Genomic DNA, 16764 nt, shown 5'->3' on the forward strand with positions numbered 1-16764 from the left:
GAACTCCCACAAGCAGCCTTTCAGGTACAACAATGGAGAAGCCAGACAGTGTTGATGGCTCAGTAAAGGGAATCCACTAGAGTTGCCAGTCTGCATTCCAGAGAACAGGAAAAACTTTTGTCCTCCCCGCGACATGTGTCCAGGATTCATGGCAGACAGAGCAGCCTCTGAGGCCTGGGAAATGCCAGGGCACCGCTGGTGCAGCTGCTATTTAAGGGGCCGCCTAACATCAGTGCCTCCTGGAGCCCCCGCAAACCGCTCCAGCCAGAGCCACCCAAAGCCTGCACCCTGACCCCCCTCCCACGCCCCAACTCCTTGCCCCAGCTCAGAGCCCCCTCACACACCCAAACTCCCTCCCAGAGCCTGCACCCTGCATCCCTCCCGCACCTGAACTCCTGCCCAGAGTCCACATCTCCCTCCCACACTCCTGGATCTTCCTCTTGCACCCTGAACCCCTCATCCCCGGCCCCACCCCAGAGCCCGCACCCCCAGCCAGAGCGCCCACACCCCACATCCCAGCCTTCTGCCCAGCCCGGTTTAAGTAAGCGAGGGTGGGGGAGAGTGAGCAACAGAGAAGGGGGGGGCGGGACGGGGGGAAAGGAGGCAGGGCAAGGGTGTCCAGTTTTCTGAAATTGGAAAGTTGGCAACCCTAGAATCCACATTATCATTAGCTGTGTACAATGAAGCCTTCTCAAAGGGGGCAGGTAAACAATGGACACTTTTTGATTCACATCATAGCAAAAGATCTTTCCAGCAAGCTGGAAACCTATAAATGGGGGAAGTGACATCACATCACTTGTCCTCACTCCCCCCACAACGCAACACTTGGAAACAGGTCTGAAGAAAAAGACTGAACGGAGGAGGTGGTTCCAGGCTGAAGGGATTTCTTGCCCGTGCATGGAAGATCTGTGACCTGCTTGTATTTTCTGTCAGGGTGAAACATTGCTTGATTCAAATCCTGTCTAGTTAATAGAACTCAGATTGCGACTTTGTTTTATTTCTCAGGCCAGGTCCACACTACAGCGTTAAATCGATTTAAACAGCATTAAATCGATTTAACGCTGTACCTGTCCACACTACAAGGCACTTAAAATCGATTTTAAGGGGTCTTAAAATCGATTTCTGTACTCCAGCTAAACGAAAGGAGTAACCCTAAAATAGATATTACTATATCGATTTAGGGTTAGTGTGGACGGAAATCGAAGTTATTGGTCCCATTCTTTTACTGAGCTACCCAGAGTGCACCGCTCCGGAAATCGATAGTAGCCTGGGACCATGGACGCACACCACCGAAGTAATGTGCCCTAGTGTGGAAGCGTAAAATCGATTTTATAAAACCTGTTTTATAAAATCGATTTTATTAATTTCGATTTTACTCTGTAGTGTGGACGTGGCCTCAGGTAACTAACTTTGATCTGTACACTCACTACTTATAATCACTTTAAATCTATCTGCAGTTAATAAATCTGTTTTATATTTTTTTACCTAAAACAGTGTGTTGTTTGAAGTGTCAAGTGAAACATGCACAGGAGCAAGGACAGGTGCACATCCTCTCCACACTGAGGGAGGGACAGACTGGGTAATACACTTACACCGGTCAGGCTTCTGAGCAGGGCAAGACGGTACATTCTGGCATTCTAGGCTAGGGAGCGGGCAGAATTTACCAGAGTCTCTCTGTTGTTGGTTCATGGGTGGCCTATGAAAGCATTCATGTAACTCAGCTGGATGTGTCCCTGCTTGTGAATGTCTGTGTGAGTGCAGGACCTGGAGGGGTTTGCAGCTTGTCACATAATCACAGTGTGAGAGGGAGCCCAAGTTGGCAAGACAGAGGTCTCAGTAGTACCCTAATTCTGGTTGCACCCTTGAGAACGCATCACAGAAGCGCAACATCCCACATACCTACAAGGTGACTGTTTCTAAGGGGAGGGGCTACACCTCACACATCTACAGGCGAGATGTTGCCTCTGCGGATGCCTGAGAAGTCACAGGAGTTTACCTGTAGATCTAGGACCCTAGGTGTGTGTGTGCATCTGTGAAGGGGCAGAAACAGTCTGTGTGGGTGGGAGGGGGCAGAAGAAATCCGTGTGTGTATGTTGTGTGTGAGGGGGCAGAAGCAGTCTTGTGTGTGGTATGGTGAGCAGGCGGAAGTAGTCTGTGTGTGTTTTGTGTGTGTGAGAGGGGACAGAAGCAGTCTCTGTGTGTTGTGTGCGTGAGAGAGAAAGAGGGGGCAGAAGCCGTCTGTGTGTGCGGATGTGAGGGGACGGAACCAGTGTGTGTGTGTATCTGTGTGTGGGAGAGGAGTCTTTGTATGTGGTGTGTGTGAGAGGGGGTCAAAGCAGTGTGTGTGTGGGGGGGAGACAGCCTTGTGTGTGAGGGGGCGGAAGCTCTGTGTGTGTGTGTGACTGTGTGTGTGACTGTGTGTGTGTGTGTGACTGTGTGTGTGACTGTGTGTGTGTGTGTGACTGTGTGTGTGACTGTGTGTGTGTGGTGGGGGGATGAAAGCGTGAAAGCAGTGTGTGTGTGTGTGGGGGGAAGACAGCCTTGTGTGTGAGGGGGCGGAAGCTGTGTGTGTGTGTGGTGGGGGGATGAAAGCGTGAAAGCAGTGTGTGTGTGTGTGTAAGGGGTGGAAGCAATGTGTGTGTGAGAGAAGGGGCAGAAGCAGTCTGTGCGTGTAGGGTGAGTGAAAGCAGTGGGGGAGACAGAAGCAATCGTGTGTGTGTGTGTGTGTGTGTGTGTGTGTGTGTGTGTGTGTGTGTGTGTGTGAAGTGGTGGAAGCAGTCTGTGCATGTGTATGTGTGTGTGAGAGAGAGAGAGAGAGAGGGGAGGTGGAAGCAGTCTGTGCGTGTGTGTGTGTGTAAGAGGTGGAAGCAGTGTGTGTGTGTGTGTGTGTGTGTGTGTGTGTGAGAGAGAGAGAGAGAGAGAGAGAAGGGGCAGAAGAGGTCTGCGGGGGGAGTGAAAGCAGTGGGGGAGGCAGAAGAAATCATGTGTGTGTGTGTGTGTGTGTGTGTGTGTGAAGTGGTGGAAGCAGTCTGTGCGTGTGTGTGTGTGAAAGAGAGAGAGAGGGGAGGTGGAAGCAGTCTGTGTGGATGTGAGTGTGCTGCGCATGTGTGTGGGTGAGGGCGCAGAAGCAGTCTCTTTGTGCGGTGTGTGCACACCCATGTGTGTGACGGGCGGACGCAGAGCTGCTACCTTTGTCCTGGGCTCCAATGGCATAGCTGTTATTCAGCGTGGTATCCTCCAGGCTGGCAATCCAGTTCCCTGTACTCCGAACCTGGGATGGGGGAATGAAGAAGCGTCCGCATGGGCTGCTGAATGGCAGACACTGGCATCTGCCATGCTCACAGCCCAAGGGCACAGCACTTCCATGGAGACTCACAGGGCAGCTCAGGTGAGCCAAGCCCACAAAGCCCTACACAATTGCCCTCAGCCTGTGTCAGGGCCACTCCCCTTCAGGGCGTTTCCTTGGCTCCCTGCCCACCCATCATGCCCTTTGGAGAAGGGCGGCAGGTGCCCCGCGACGCTGCTGGGCTGTCGGTACCTTCAGCTGTGGAGATGCGCTTCCGCCACCGTTCTCCAGTCTGCAAAGAGGAGAAACACACAGGGGTGAGAGCCCTAGAGCCAGCCCCTCCCGGGTGTGAATCAGCTCCCTGCAGTCACAGCACCCAGGGGGCACCACGTCACCCGGAGCAGAGCCGGCAGCTGTGAGATCACTTGGGGAGTTCAGCTTGGGGCTCCTCCACCAGAGCACTGAGCCCCAGAGCTTCCTGTGTGTTTAAACCTCTCCTTCTCAGCTGGGAGCCCAGATACCTGGAGGGGGAGAGGGTCCAAATGATACTGACTAGTTTCCTCCTCCACAGAGCGTGTCCTCCTGGCACGTCCCAGAGCCCTTAGCCTCCCAAGTCCATCCTGCCCAGCCACGTGAGTTAGCAGCGGGGCTGGGTAGAAGGCAGACCTCTTGACTTCCCACCACTACTCTAACCCCACACACCTGCACATCCATCCTAGGAGCCAGGAGTCCAGCGCTCCAGTCACAGCCGCACGGGTTACACCACAGCCTCTCCAGCGTGGCCAAGGCCACATCGCTGGGACTTAGGCCCGCGTGAAGCACAGGCATGGCTCCGGTTACGGCAGAGCTGCCGTGAGAGATGTCCATCTAGGCACAGATAGGGCCTCAGGGGGGTTGGATGTAAGGAGGTGGGGCGGGGCGGTGACTCACGTTCTGTTCCTCCGACGATCCTGTGTCGAGTCCCGGAGCAGGTTGCACAGGCGTGGATCCCGGCTCACAAAATCCGAGAGGTGCTGCAGGACAAAGGGTCTGGAATCACGTCCTCATGGGCTGCATCCCCACTGGCAAGGGACGTGCAAGGAACGGTGGCCATGGGTGGCAGGGGACAGAGCTCAGCAGCTCTGAGGTTATTCCCTTGGATGTCAGCCCCCTTGAGCCCGCTGCTTGCCACACTCCCCCACCCATACGCTGCTTAGCTCCTCCCCTGCCACCTCCCCGCAGTACCTGCAGCAGGTTTATGGCACTGTGGTCGGCCTGCAGCAGGGGTCCATAGAGCAGCACCCACTGGCTGACCAGCCTCAAGATCTTCTGCCGCTTGCTGAGGGAGTAGACAGCCTTCTCCTGCTCCGAGCCCTCAGACGGCTCCGCATGGAAAGTGGGGGCCAGTCAAGGAAGCCTCTAGGTCAGTGTATGCTGGGAGCAGTAATGAGGTCAGGCAGCAAGTCTGCAGGGCATGCCCAGGGGCAAGCGGCCCCACTGCAGAGAGGGGCGAGCCCTGCAGTGTGCACCCAGAGAACAGCAGAAGCAATCAGCACCACAGCACAGGCATGTGGGAAGTGTGCACGGCAGAAGGCCATTGGACCCATGGCATGGGCAGCGGGGGGGACCAGGACGCCCACATTGCTGGCTCTAACAGCACTGCCCTTTTGCTGACAGTCACCCCATTCCAGATACACACACACACACACCCCCATGTGTAAGCAGCTCTGTCTAGTCTGTAGCTCGGCTGCTGGGATGCCTTTGCTCTCTGCATACGGCCCCTGTGCAGTGCGCAGCTCGGTGCAGACTGGCCCCAGGCAGCAGGTGCTTTAAGCCAGAGGGATGCAGACTATGGCCATGCTAGAACGCTCAGAGCCAGTGTAAGCTGCTCTATGCAGATGGGAGAGATTTCTCCCATCGACTTCATCACTCCACCCCAACGAGTGGCAGCAGCTACACCCCACCTACGCAGCCTGTCCACACCAGCGCTTAGGTCAGTGTAACTTACATCACTCAAGGGGGTGGTTTATTCACACCCCTTGGCACTGCAGACATAGCCTTAGACTGAGACCAGCAGGGCCACCCAGGATGGGGGAGCAAGTGGGGCAATTTGCCCCATGCCCCGGGCCCCACAGGGCCCTGCGAGCCGCTCCAGGTTTTCGGCAGCGGGTGCCACCTGGTGAGTACAAGCGCCTCAAGTGGTGGGAAAAAAAAAAGAAAAAAAGCCGCTATCAGCGGCACTTAGGCTGCTCTACCGCCACTGCTTCATTCTTTGGTGGCAATCCGGCGGCAGGTCCTTCCCTCCGAGAGGGATCCGCCGCCGAAGACCCGGCCCTGCCCCAGGCCCCCTGAATCCTCTGGGCAGCCCTGGAGACCAGCAAAATGAGCCAGGAGTGAGTGTGGATGGGGTGGCACCACTGGGCCAGTGAGCCCTGAGAATGGGTCTGTCTCTTCAGACAGTGGAGCCCAAGTGCAGAACACACAGGCTGCAGAGCTACAGACCCCCCCACCCCAGTGGTTCTCTGGCGTGCTCCTCACAGATTCTTTCTGTTTCTCTGTCTTTTGTGGTCAGGAGGAAACCCCCATGACCCACCCCCTCCCCGGCTGCCCTGCAAGGTGCTGGTCCTTGCAGCCCTAACAGGATATTGGTGCAGCAGGGCTCTGCAGAGCTGGGTGGTCGGCATGAACACATTGTAGGTCAGCAGGAAATCCCCAACCAAGGTATCTGAAAAACACCAGCCCAGCACGCGTTAAAGGGTCCTCGCCCCAGGCAGGACCCACTGGTTCTGAGCCCAGCAGCAATCCCAGGGCAGGGGGCTCTGAGCCCAGCAGACTCCCACTGTCCCCTCAACCATCCAAGTCCCCTGCCCCCAAACCACCTCAGCCACCTGTACTCCTACCCCCAACCATCTCAGCTCCCTCAAACTATCCCAGCCCCCATGTCCTACAAGCCCCCAGCCATCCCAGCCCCCTGCGCTCCCACCATGCCCCCAGCCATCCCAGCCCTCTGCGTTGCCTTCAGAGCTGGACGGCTAGAGAGCAGCTGCCACTCTCCGGCTGCCCAGCTCTGAAGGCAGCGCCACAGCCGGCAGCAGCACAGAAGTGAGGGTGGCCTGGTATGGTATTGCCACCCTTACTTCTGTGCTGCTGTTGACGGTGGTGCTATCTTCAGAGCTGGGTGCCTAGCCAGCAGCCACGGCTCTCCAGCTGCCCAGTTCTGAAAGCAGCGCAGAAGGAAGGATGGCAATAGCCTTGCAACTCCCTTTTGGGTTGAGACCCCCAGTTTGAGAAATGGTGACTTAAGGGCTTTATATGTTTGTAGTTTTAAATACACAGTCACGCTTTGTCACAACACTGACATTTAAGATTTAAATATCTTGAAACCATTTTTAAAATATTACGATCATGAAATACTACAATCATGAAATATACCAAACTGGACCATAAATTTGGTAAGGCCCTAACTATGGGCGTTGTGTGGAGGATGTAAGACAGTCTCTGCTCTATGAACTGCCTGAGCGCAGCACTTCCCTTTAATGCTGGAGGAGCCTGGCACCATGTCCCAGCTCAGAGAAGCTCTGCATGTGCACGTGTGTCCATGAGCGTGTATCTGTGTACATGTGTATCAATGCACATGTTCGTGCACATGTGTATCTCTGCGCACGGGCATGTCTGTGCCTGTGTATCTGTGTGTGTCTGTGCACACATATCCGTGGGAGCGTGTATCTGGGATGCTTGTCTGGGCACGTGGTGAGCCCAGCCCAGCAAACCCACACATACCCAGGGGATCTGAGAACGTCGCATCCAGCCTCATGGCTTCCAACAAATGCTCCAAGATCTTGTCAGGGGTCCCAGCCATCACCGAGTACCTGGAGGACAGAGCACATCCAGGTATGTCAGATTCCCACAGGGTCATAAGCCTCATCCCCTAGACTTGTGGCTGAGCCATAGCCCACACAGGCTCAGCAGAGCCACCAGGTGGCCAACTACAGAGATGCCTCTACCTGCCCCACACACGCTCCCAATCTGGCAGCTGGGGCCCACAGCTCAGATGTGTCCCAGCATCCTTTGCAACAAGCACCACGGCTCCTTTGAAATGTTGCAGCTGCCTCCCACAATGGATTCTGGGAGGCCAAGGGGAGCGGAAGCAACAGCTCCCCACCCTGATGCATCAGACAGCAGGACCCTATCAGAGGGAGGCGATGGGGTGAGAGTGGGAGCTGCATGGGGCAGCCTGGTGTTGCAGTGAGGTCTCCCTGGGAACAACCCAATCTGTCTCAGTGCCGCCTGGGCCCAGGCCTGGCAAGGTTTTGGCCGCAGGAGTAGAAGCCGCTGTACCTACTGCTCCCCGCAGACGGTGACTGGTTGCTGGAGCTGCTCCCCTGCAGGTTCTTCTCCAGCACTAGCACCACCTTCCCGTGCTCCTTCAGGCGCATGGTATTGGCCTCGACATCCTAGAGAATCCAACGTCAGTGCTGCTGCTGAACTGTCCCAGTGAGATGGGTCAGCAGGGGTGGGGTGGGGCAGTGCAAGAACTGGGGCAGGGGAAGGGTTGGGGCACAGCAAGGACTGGGGTGGGGCAAGGGTAAGGCAGAGTAAGGACAAAGGCGGGGTTGGAGACACTACAAGGACTGGGGCAGGGCAAGGGGCAGGACAATGACTGGGGCGGGCGTAGGGCACTGCAAGGACTGAGGCAGGGGCAGGAGCAGGGCAGAGCAAGGGCCAGAGCAAGGACTGGGGCCGGAATAGGGCACTGCAAGGACTGGGGCAGAGGTAAGGATTGGGACAGGGGCAGGGCTGGGGGCAGAGCAAGGACTGGGGTAAGGCCAGGATGGGGCCAGAGGCAGAGAAAGGGCTAAAGCAGGCCAAGGGACAGGGCAAGGATTGGAGCAGAATGGGGGTGGGGGCAGAAAGTCCACCCCCTTCCTAGGCACCAGGCACCTAGATGCACCAGGTCCCTCCCGTTTCCCCAGTGATTGTTGGTCCCTGCATTGGGATCTGCTCACGCTGGTGGCTGCCCTGCCCTGGGACTTGGCTTTTGCAGACTCGTCTCGAGGCAGGTGTCTCCCAGGGCAGAGTGGGGCGGTGGGCGACAGCAGCACAGTGGCTGGAGAACGAAGTGCCTGGGTACCAGGAAGCCCCAGGCGGAAAGGCACCGAGTCCCGTTCTCTGGTTGTTTCTCAGCTGGCCGGCAGAGGGTCCTGGTGACACCCTCATCATGCCCAGGAGCTCCCTGGATGTGAGTGCTGGGCCAGAGACAGCCCCAGCCAGCGGAAACCAGACCATGAGATAGAGATGCCTGACAGCACAATGTTGATAATAGAGCAGATGCAGGTGGTTTCCAAGGGGCCTGTGGCTGGAAACGGCTCATCCCAGCCCGGAGGAGAATATCAGCGATGATGGACAGAGCCAAGGAAGTGGGGTCACAGGCAATTAGGCAGGCTCCCTGGAGGGCACCATGCATCAGTCCCCATGTGTGACAGAGTGGGAATTTTTCAGAATATTTTGGATGATTGTGTGTGCCTCAGTTTCCCCTACATGTGCATGGTTAACTAAATGGGAGGAAAGATTCGGGTGTGGCTATCTGGGGCCTGGGATGAGAAGGTAATGACCATTCCAATTGCCCAGGACATTTGGTACCTAGCAACTAACGACCATGGACAGCAGACCCCTCCGCAGGAATCCAGCTAGGTGAGACCAGCTGGAGTACAAAGGGCTCGGAGGAGGCCAGGTGACACTATTGGCTTGGGAACACGGACTAAAGGCCTGAGGAGGGGTCAGGCAGTGGTGTTAAGTGTGGGTTGTTGGAGGGGGAGAAGCTCCTGGCCTAGAACTAAAGAGGGGTTGGAGAGGGCTCTGGCTCTGGTCTGACCCAGCTGGACTTTGCTGTAACTTTCTGTTCTCTGTGTTAACTAAGGACTTTCTACACCAGACCGCTACTAAACCCTCCTGCATTCACACTGCTGGCTGAGTCACTCCAGATTAAGAAAGTTGGGGGTGCCTTGCTCCCTTTGGGTGTGAAAGTCTCCCTCCATGCCCAATCCAGCTGCAGGGAGCTCATGGTGTGAGGCTCCAAAGTTCAGACCCAGGAGGTGGTGAAGCCAAGGAGCTCACCCCAGTGAGAGGGTGTGACCCTAATGGGGCTGATACACTGAAGGGTGCCTCCCAGGGACCCGTTCCAGGGCGGTACAAGAGGATCCATGACACCACGGCACCAGGCCCAGGGCACAAGGGCCACACAGCAGGAAACGGACACAGCCTCCTTGCAGCTGGGGCTGCACTGCGGATGTGCCTGCAGCGCGGACTCAGCGGGACAGTACAGAGCTCAGGGGGTCGCCATGTGTCAGCCAGCCCCGCACCTCCCAACAAACCTTCCTGCTACACAGTGTCCCCAGCCCTATCCCCAGCCTGGTACACCATGGACACAGGGCCATGTGGGTCTGGTGATGTGAGATGACCCACAGACCAAAGAGGCAGCAGCAGTCCCGGTGCCCACAGCCTGCTTGGCAGGGGCAGCAGGAAGGGGAACACAGGAGAACTGCCCTCCAGGGGTGGCTGGGCCCCGTGGCTCAGGGTCTGGGCCCACCTTGAGGATGCGGTTGAAGTCTCGCTTGTCCACGCGCAGGAAATGGCAGTTGTCCTCCCGCAGGATGATGGTGGCGGCTCGGGGGGCATCGTTCACCAGCGCCAGCTGTCCGAAGTCATCACCCTCATGCAGGGTGGTCACCAGGCCCTGGGGGTGGCAGCTGGGTGAGAAACCAGAGACCTCCACACCATCACCCGCCGGCTGGGGAGCAGGGGATCCGGGAGGCGCTGGGATATAGGGGGAGCACCATGCTGGCCCAGGGGGCACAGGCCCTTCAGCTCCCACCTCCACTAGTTGCTCTCAAGGGGCGTAGCCGAAAGGTCCTGGTTCCGTCCCAGCAGTGGGGCCCAGCTAAAGTGACCAGATATCCCGATATTAGGGGCTTTGTCTTACACAGGCAACTATACCCTCCCCCGTCCTGATTTTTCACACACACTATCTGGTAACCCTAGGCCCAGTGGGCTGCAGGGGGAGGAGCCTGGAGATCCTGGTTCTGTCCCAGCAGTAGAGCCCAGTGGGCCTGCAGCAGGAGGACTCTGTGGTCCTGGTTCTGTCCCAGCAGTAGAGCCCAGTGGGCCTGCAGCAGGAGGAGACTGGAGATCCTGGTTCTGTCCCAGAAGTGGGGCCCAGTGGGATTGCAGGGGGAGGAACCTGGAGGTCCTGGTTCTGTGCCAGCAGTGAAGCCCAGTGGGATTGTAGGGGCAGGGCAGCATGGAGGTCCTGGTTCCATCCCAGCAGTGGGTCCCAGTGGGATTGTAGGGGCAGGGCAGCGTGGAGGGCGGGGAAGCACATACCTTGCCATGGGTGACCACGTTCACTGAGCCCTTCCAGATAATGTACCACGAGGTGCCTTTGTCTCCTTGGCTGAACACTGCAAAGAAGCCGTGGTTTGTCCAGGGAGCCCAAGTGACTGCAGATGGGGCAGCTCTTGTCAAGGCTCTAGACCGCACATCCCAGCCTCGCAGAGGCTCTGCGTTCCAGGGGAGCTGCCCTGCCCAGCCCAGCCCTGCCCTGGGGGGCACGGAGATCTGGGGAGCCCGGGATGAGTACTCTCAGGGCTGGTGCTTTGGCTGGCTCCGTCCCCTAAGCCGTGAGGACCTGTGGGGCAGCACAGCGGGGTCGGGATGTGCCAAACGCTGAATGCCACCGTTTCCAGCCTTTCCCACGCTGACCGCCCAGGAACTCAGAGAGCGCAGGGCTCAGGTCCTGCACCCCAGCAAACAGCCCCGGGGCTCCTTCCTTCCCTTTCTGCAGGGCCTGGTGGGCACAAGGGTCCCTGGGATCAGAGCCCTGCGGTGGGTGCCAGGGGAGGTCACTGCCCTCTCTGGTGCTGGTCAGTCTGCTGTGCGGTGCCAGGCAATGGCACACCATGGAGCAGTGCCTGGTGCTGCATCTCCAAGGTATAACTTCCTGGTCAGAGGATGCCAGGCAGCAGGCTGGGTACAGTGGTGCCCCAGGAACCAGGCTGGCAGAGTGCAGGACACCCCTCTCTGGGCCCAGGCTGGGAGGAGCATGTGCACAGAGTCACTGGCTGGGGCAGGCTGTGATACTCACACACGGTGCCCGCTTTGGGGTGTGATTCAAACAGTAGCACAGAGGCCAGCTCCCGCTTCACCTGCAATGAGAGACACCCCTTAGCGCTGCCCTGGCACAGGGTGAGGGTCGTGGGATGGAGGGGCGGGCGCTGGATGGCACGAGGCCTGGGCTGAATGAGATGAGCATGTTGGGGCAGGGTGTCAGTGGGAGGGAGGGTGCGCTGCTGGGCCGGACTTGCCTGGCAGAACTTGGCAGGAGCAACAGCAGGGGCCCAGTGGGTCTCAGTGAGATGCCTGGGGAGTTGGGTAGGGGAACTCCATGGGAACAAGGGGGCGAAGAGTGCTGGGGGGTCAGGATGGACAGTCTAGGATACACAGAGGGCAAGAGGTGCTCGTCAGGGGGTGCTCCATGGCTGGAAGGAGGCTGGAGCTGGGTAAAGGCAGTGGGGGTATAGGTGGAGCAGGACTGTAGGTGGGGTGGAAGGCAGCAGGGGTGGTGTGGGAAGGGGAGTGGGGGAAAGGAGAATAGGGGCTGGCAGGCAGAGGGGAGTAGGGACTTATGGGGGGGAGGGCAGAGCAGGGGTTGACCATGGGGAGGGGAATAGGGACTGATGGGGGCAGGAGATGGCGGCTGGCAGGCGGAGGGCAGCAGGGCTGGTGGGGAGAGGGACTGGTGAGTGGGGGGGCAGGGGTTGACCATTGGGTGGGGAATAGGGGCTGGCAGGTGGAGGGCAGCAGGGCTGGTGGGGAGAGGGGCCGATGAGGGGAGGAGCAGGGCTTGGCCAGGGGGAGGGGGAGCCAGCACTCACCGAGTGGGAAAGATGAGCCACAGCTTTGATGTGCAGCAGCTCCTCAAAAATGAGCTCCAGCTCGTCCCCCGTGCGCTGGGCAGGGCTGGGAAGAGAGTGGCGTTATCCTAGCACCGGCCCTGCCTGGGGCACAGAGCCCCATGCCAGGCATGGCCCCACACAGACGGCAGCCCCCTGAGCTGGGCAACCACCCCCCATGAGGGCTGCCCCTCCCCCACAACTCAGGCCTGGCCTCATGCGGGGCAGCTCCCCCAGCCCTGGCATGACCTCACATGAGGGCAGCCGCCTGAGCTGGGCCTGGTCCCATGCAGAGGGCAGCCCTTGGCCGGGCAGCAGGGTGGGTCTCTGCAGTCTGGGGGCGTCTGTGGGTCTACGATCTGGAGTTGAGGGCACTGACCACACACATGGACTCTAGCCTGGCAGGACAATTCCAGGATCCAGAGCCCTTGTTATAATGTGGGGAGAAGGCCCACTCAGCGCCCTTTACACCCCACCTGGGGTCTCAGGCCCACTGAGCCCAGCTGCTCTTGGTGGCAGCCCAGCTGTGGGGGAGGGCGGGTCTCTTGCTGGGCAGCCCAGCCCTCCCCCAGCCATGGGGGACATGTGGCATACTCACGGCTTGCGCAGAGCCATGGTGAGCAGCGCATCAGGGCCCAGCTGGGCCAGAAAGGCCAATGCTTCCAATAGCTCCTCAGTGTCCCAGGCACCAGGCTCCAGAGTCAGCTCCCCCTCAGCGAAGCGGTAAAACTGGGCGTCCTTGTCCTGGAAATGCCACTCCTGCTTCACTGGGGAAAGAGCCACATAGCAGCATCAGCCTGTGCGCGACACCGTGCATGGCACGAGCCTGGCTGGCAAAGTGCCTGGACCAGGTGACGAGCTGCTGTGAGCCCGTGAGAGGGCAGGGCCAGCGTGAGATGGGTAGGAACAGACACCAGGGTTACAGTGGGCACTGTCAGCGTGTGCCGTGGGTTGGGGTGGAGGGTGCACTCAGGCAATTCCCACCTCGCTCTCCGTATCATGGGCAGACACTTGACAGGAGCCTGAATTGGGCCCTAGCCCCTGGCCCCTGGCCCCACAGCACGAAGCCCAGTCACGGAGCTAGAGTTTGGTGATGGTGTAAGTCTGACACATCCATGCAGCCCCTGGCCCATCCCATGGGCTCCTCACACTCCTGGCAACCCCACTCCACAGGTCCTGGCCCAGCAACTCCACGTGGTTTCCAGCCCCACCCCTGCCAGGCCCCATGTGACCTCAGCCTGCCCCACTAGGCTCCTGGCAGTCCCTGGCACATCTCACCCTCCATACCTGGCCCAGCCCACAGCCTGCCCTGCCAGGCCCCATGGGGTTTTCAGCCTGCCCTGCCAGATCCCATGTGGCCCCTCAGCCTGTCCCTGGCCCTGGCAGGCCTTAGCCTACCCTTCCCCTCCAGGACCCATGCATTCCCAAGCAGCTCCTGACATATCCCATCCCACCCCACCCAACTGGGTCCTTCCTGACCCACTGCACCTGGCACAACCACCAGCCTCTCCTCTCTGCCTAACGCCATGTGGCCCAGTCCTGCCCCACCCCACCAGGACCCTGGCAGGTGCTGGTACACCCCTCCCTGTTGCATCCTGGCCCACCACACCCAGACAAACACCACATGGTTCTCAGCCCTACCCCGTGCCTGCAGGCCCCATGAATCCCCCAGCCTACCTCACCACATGGCCCCCAGCCTGCCCCACCAGACCCCACACGGCCCCTGGCCTATCCTACCCTACCCTGCTGAGTCCTGGCCCACCACAACCTGACAAACTCCACATGGCTCCCAGTCCCACCCTGTGCCCTTGTGCCCCACACAGGCCCCGGCACGCCTAGTCCCCAGCCCAGTCCACCCTGTCACACTCCGTATGTTCTCCAGCCTGCTCCTCCCAGCTTGGCCGGAGTCCTGGAAGCACCCAGACCCTTTGTGATTCTCACCATGAGTCAGGACTCCTCCATCCACCAGCACTTGGCAAACCCCAATGGCCTGGCTCCGCGTTTGGATGGACAGCCCTGCACTGAGCAGCCAGTCTACTAGCTCCTTCCCGGAGCAACAATGCCTGCAGGGGAAAAAGGGCGATGGATGGGTGAGACAAGACTAGTGACCTGGGGAATTCAGGGCTGGCATAGTGAGGCAGGAGAAAAGGTGCAAGGAAGGGTTGTGTGGAATATCAGGGCTGTGGGTGGGGATTGAGGGGCACTAGCAGAGCTTGGGGGCAGGGAGAGTGCTGGAGTGGAATAGCAGGGAGGCTGCGAGTGGGGATTGAGCGGCACCAGCAGAGCTGCGAAGGCGGGGACCCAGGGCAGGGATTGCAGGGGCTGGGGTTTAGGATTGAGGGGCACCAGCAGAGCTGAGGAGGGCGGGGAAAACCCAGGGTGGGGATAGCTGAGGCTGTGGGTGGGGATTGAGGGGCACCAGCAGAGTTGTGGAGGGGACCCAGGGCGGGAATTGAAGGGGCTGAGGGTCAGAATAAGGGGCTCCGGCAGAGCTGGGAAGGGAGGGACCCAGGGCAGGTACTGCAGGGGCTGTGGGTCGGAGGGCAGGATTGTGTGGAGGAGGACACTTGCCCTGCATTGTGACTGACATTTAGCGACATTACATTCTCTCAGGTAGGAAGCACCAGGCCTGCAAGGGTCCATGCTTGTCTCTCCCTTTCTGGCTTTGGGGATGGGGCCGTGACGTCCCACCTGTCTGTCCAGGCCTAGCCCCCAGGAGGGTCCATACCCAGGCACACACAAGCTGCCTGGCGAGGCTCCCTCACTGGTAGGTACTGCCATGGCCACAGAGCAGGGCCATCCCACCTGTGGTGCCTGAGGTGATACTTGTGATCGCGGATGAGGCCAGGACAGGAGCTCACGAGGTGGCTGAACAGGAGTCTCCCCGCTCTCCAAACCTTCTCTGCATGTGCCTGGGGGACAAACAAGCATCAGCAGCCAAGAAGCTGGGCACAGGACTGGGCACTTCCTCCCTAGCCCTGTCTGTATGAGCCTTTGGCACTGCTTGCTCCATGTTGGCTCTCCCATGCTAAGCAGGGTCACTCCTGCTCACAATTTGAAAGGGAAACCGGCAAGATAAAACTACCCCCCAGCTCCCTCTCCCATTGCTGCCCACTGAGCTACCCAGCCAGTGTCCAGGGATGCCATGGGATGCCCTGCAAGCAACAGGCAGCAAGGGCCTTTTGAGTTGCTTTCTTTGCTAAGGGCAGCGAACTGCCTCCTGGTGATGGGGGTGGCTTCCTGAAGCAGGGGCTACCCCACTCACCTGCGTAGGGCTCTGCCCACAGTCTGGGGCTGATTTGCTGTCAGGCAGCGGCGTCTGGAAAGCAACAGGACAGAGACGTTCCTCAGTTAGTGGCAAACAGGGGCCCCTCCACACCCACTCCCTCTGTTTGAGGCACGCAGTGGCACAGGGATCCCTGTTGCTAAAGAGGTCACTGTGAAGGGAAGGAATCATGTGGTGACAGCAGAGCCCTCTCAGTCCTACCCTGCAGGGGAAAGGGGCCTTTCCAGGATGACTCCTGGATTACATTGCAAGCCCCCAGCCTGCAGAAGACCCACTCTGTGCTGCAAGCCTTGCAGACGCTAAACAAGGTTACTCCCTAGCAGTTGTTTGCTGTTTAACAGCTGCCATTTCCCACCTCAACAGCAGTTGCCTGTGTGGTGGGTGCAGTGCGCAGTTCCTTCAGTGTAAAATTCTGACTGGAGAGGGATGGACTGGAACGAGAGTGAAGCATGGGCAGCTGGATACCAGGCCCTTTAGAATCAGCCCGTTGTTACTGGTATCAGATTAGTCGGCCAGCCATCATTGCTCCTTTGCTTAATGTGCTGCTACTGGCAATAGTTTTTGTGAGGGTTTCCCCCACTTAAATACAAGTAATCGGTGGTAACAAGCCCATCCTCATCACACTGCCCAGCCAGCACCTACTTGCTGGGGCAGGGCTATGCACCCCATGGGCTGGAGCATTGGATAGTTAGGTGATTTACCTGAAGAAAATCAGGCCTAGAACTCATGACCTCCTGACCCCAAACACAGTGCACCCAGCATAGGAGCTGGCCCTCTACATGATCACAGCTGGGACAGAGCCTCACTCATTAGCCAGCGTGGGATTCTGTCTGTAACCCAAGCCAGGTCCCGGCTCTGCTCTCAGCTCAGGGAGCTGCCTGGGGACCTGTGAGCAGGGCTTAGCCAGAGCCTGTATGTGAGGCCTGGCCGCAGAGGAGCTGGAACAATTTGTATAGTGGGGGTGCTGAGAGCCAGTGAACCAAACTGTAAACCCTGTATAGGATGAAAACCACTTCAAGCCAGGGGCAGCACCTCCAGCATCTCTAGTTCCCACACCTATGGGCCTGGCAATATGAAGAAAGTTCCTTTGGCCATGGTTAGAGTTAGGTGGGTTTGGCACTGTTGCTGGCCAGTCTAGGGGCCCAAGGGACCTCTGGGTCCAAGCCTAGCTTCCGACTGGCTCACAAATGTCTCAGCTGTGCAGGGATCTGGCCAGGCTTATCAGCCTCCCGTACATCTCTAGGAAGAAAAAGAAACAGCAGAAA

General features: G+C 58.6%; 1 protein-coding gene across 2 annotated transcripts in view; it reads right to left on the reverse strand.

Annotated features, from left to right (window-relative positions):
* The window catches only part of RAPGEF3 (Rap guanine nucleotide exchange factor 3), a 67988-nt gene that overhangs the window by 11326 nt on the left and 39898 nt on the right, over positions 1 to 16764 (reverse strand). The window contains exons 3-17 of one of the 2 annotated variants that reach the window (XM_050925807.1): positions 15479 to 15532; positions 15019 to 15125; positions 14155 to 14276; positions 12812 to 12980; positions 12196 to 12280; positions 11406 to 11466; positions 10646 to 10722; positions 9852 to 9998; positions 7604 to 7719; positions 7046 to 7134; positions 5912 to 5990; positions 4511 to 4661; positions 4217 to 4299; positions 3539 to 3578; positions 3190 to 3271 (exon numbers count right to left, since the gene is read on the reverse strand). In XM_050925807.1, the coding sequence (XP_050781764.1) occupies positions 3190 to 3271; positions 3539 to 3578; positions 4217 to 4299; positions 4511 to 4661; positions 5912 to 5990; positions 7046 to 7134; positions 7604 to 7719; positions 9852 to 9998; positions 10646 to 10722; positions 11406 to 11466; positions 12196 to 12280; positions 12812 to 12980; positions 14155 to 14276; positions 15019 to 15125; positions 15479 to 15532 (1462 nt within the window). Of the gene's footprint in view, positions 1 to 3189; positions 3272 to 3538; positions 3579 to 4216; positions 4300 to 4510; positions 4662 to 5911; positions 5991 to 7045; positions 7135 to 7603; positions 7720 to 9851; positions 9999 to 10645; positions 10762 to 11405; positions 11467 to 12195; positions 12281 to 12811; positions 12981 to 14154; positions 14277 to 15018; positions 15126 to 15478; positions 15533 to 16764 lie in introns of both variants that reach the window. The other variant, XM_050925806.1, reaches the window with a different exon arrangement.

This window comes from Gopherus flavomarginatus, chromosome 16 (assembly GCF_025201925.1).
Source record: "Gopherus flavomarginatus isolate rGopFla2 chromosome 16, rGopFla2.mat.asm, whole genome shotgun sequence".
In the NCBI taxonomy this organism is placed as follows: domain Eukaryota; kingdom Metazoa; phylum Chordata; order Testudines; family Testudinidae; genus Gopherus; species Gopherus flavomarginatus.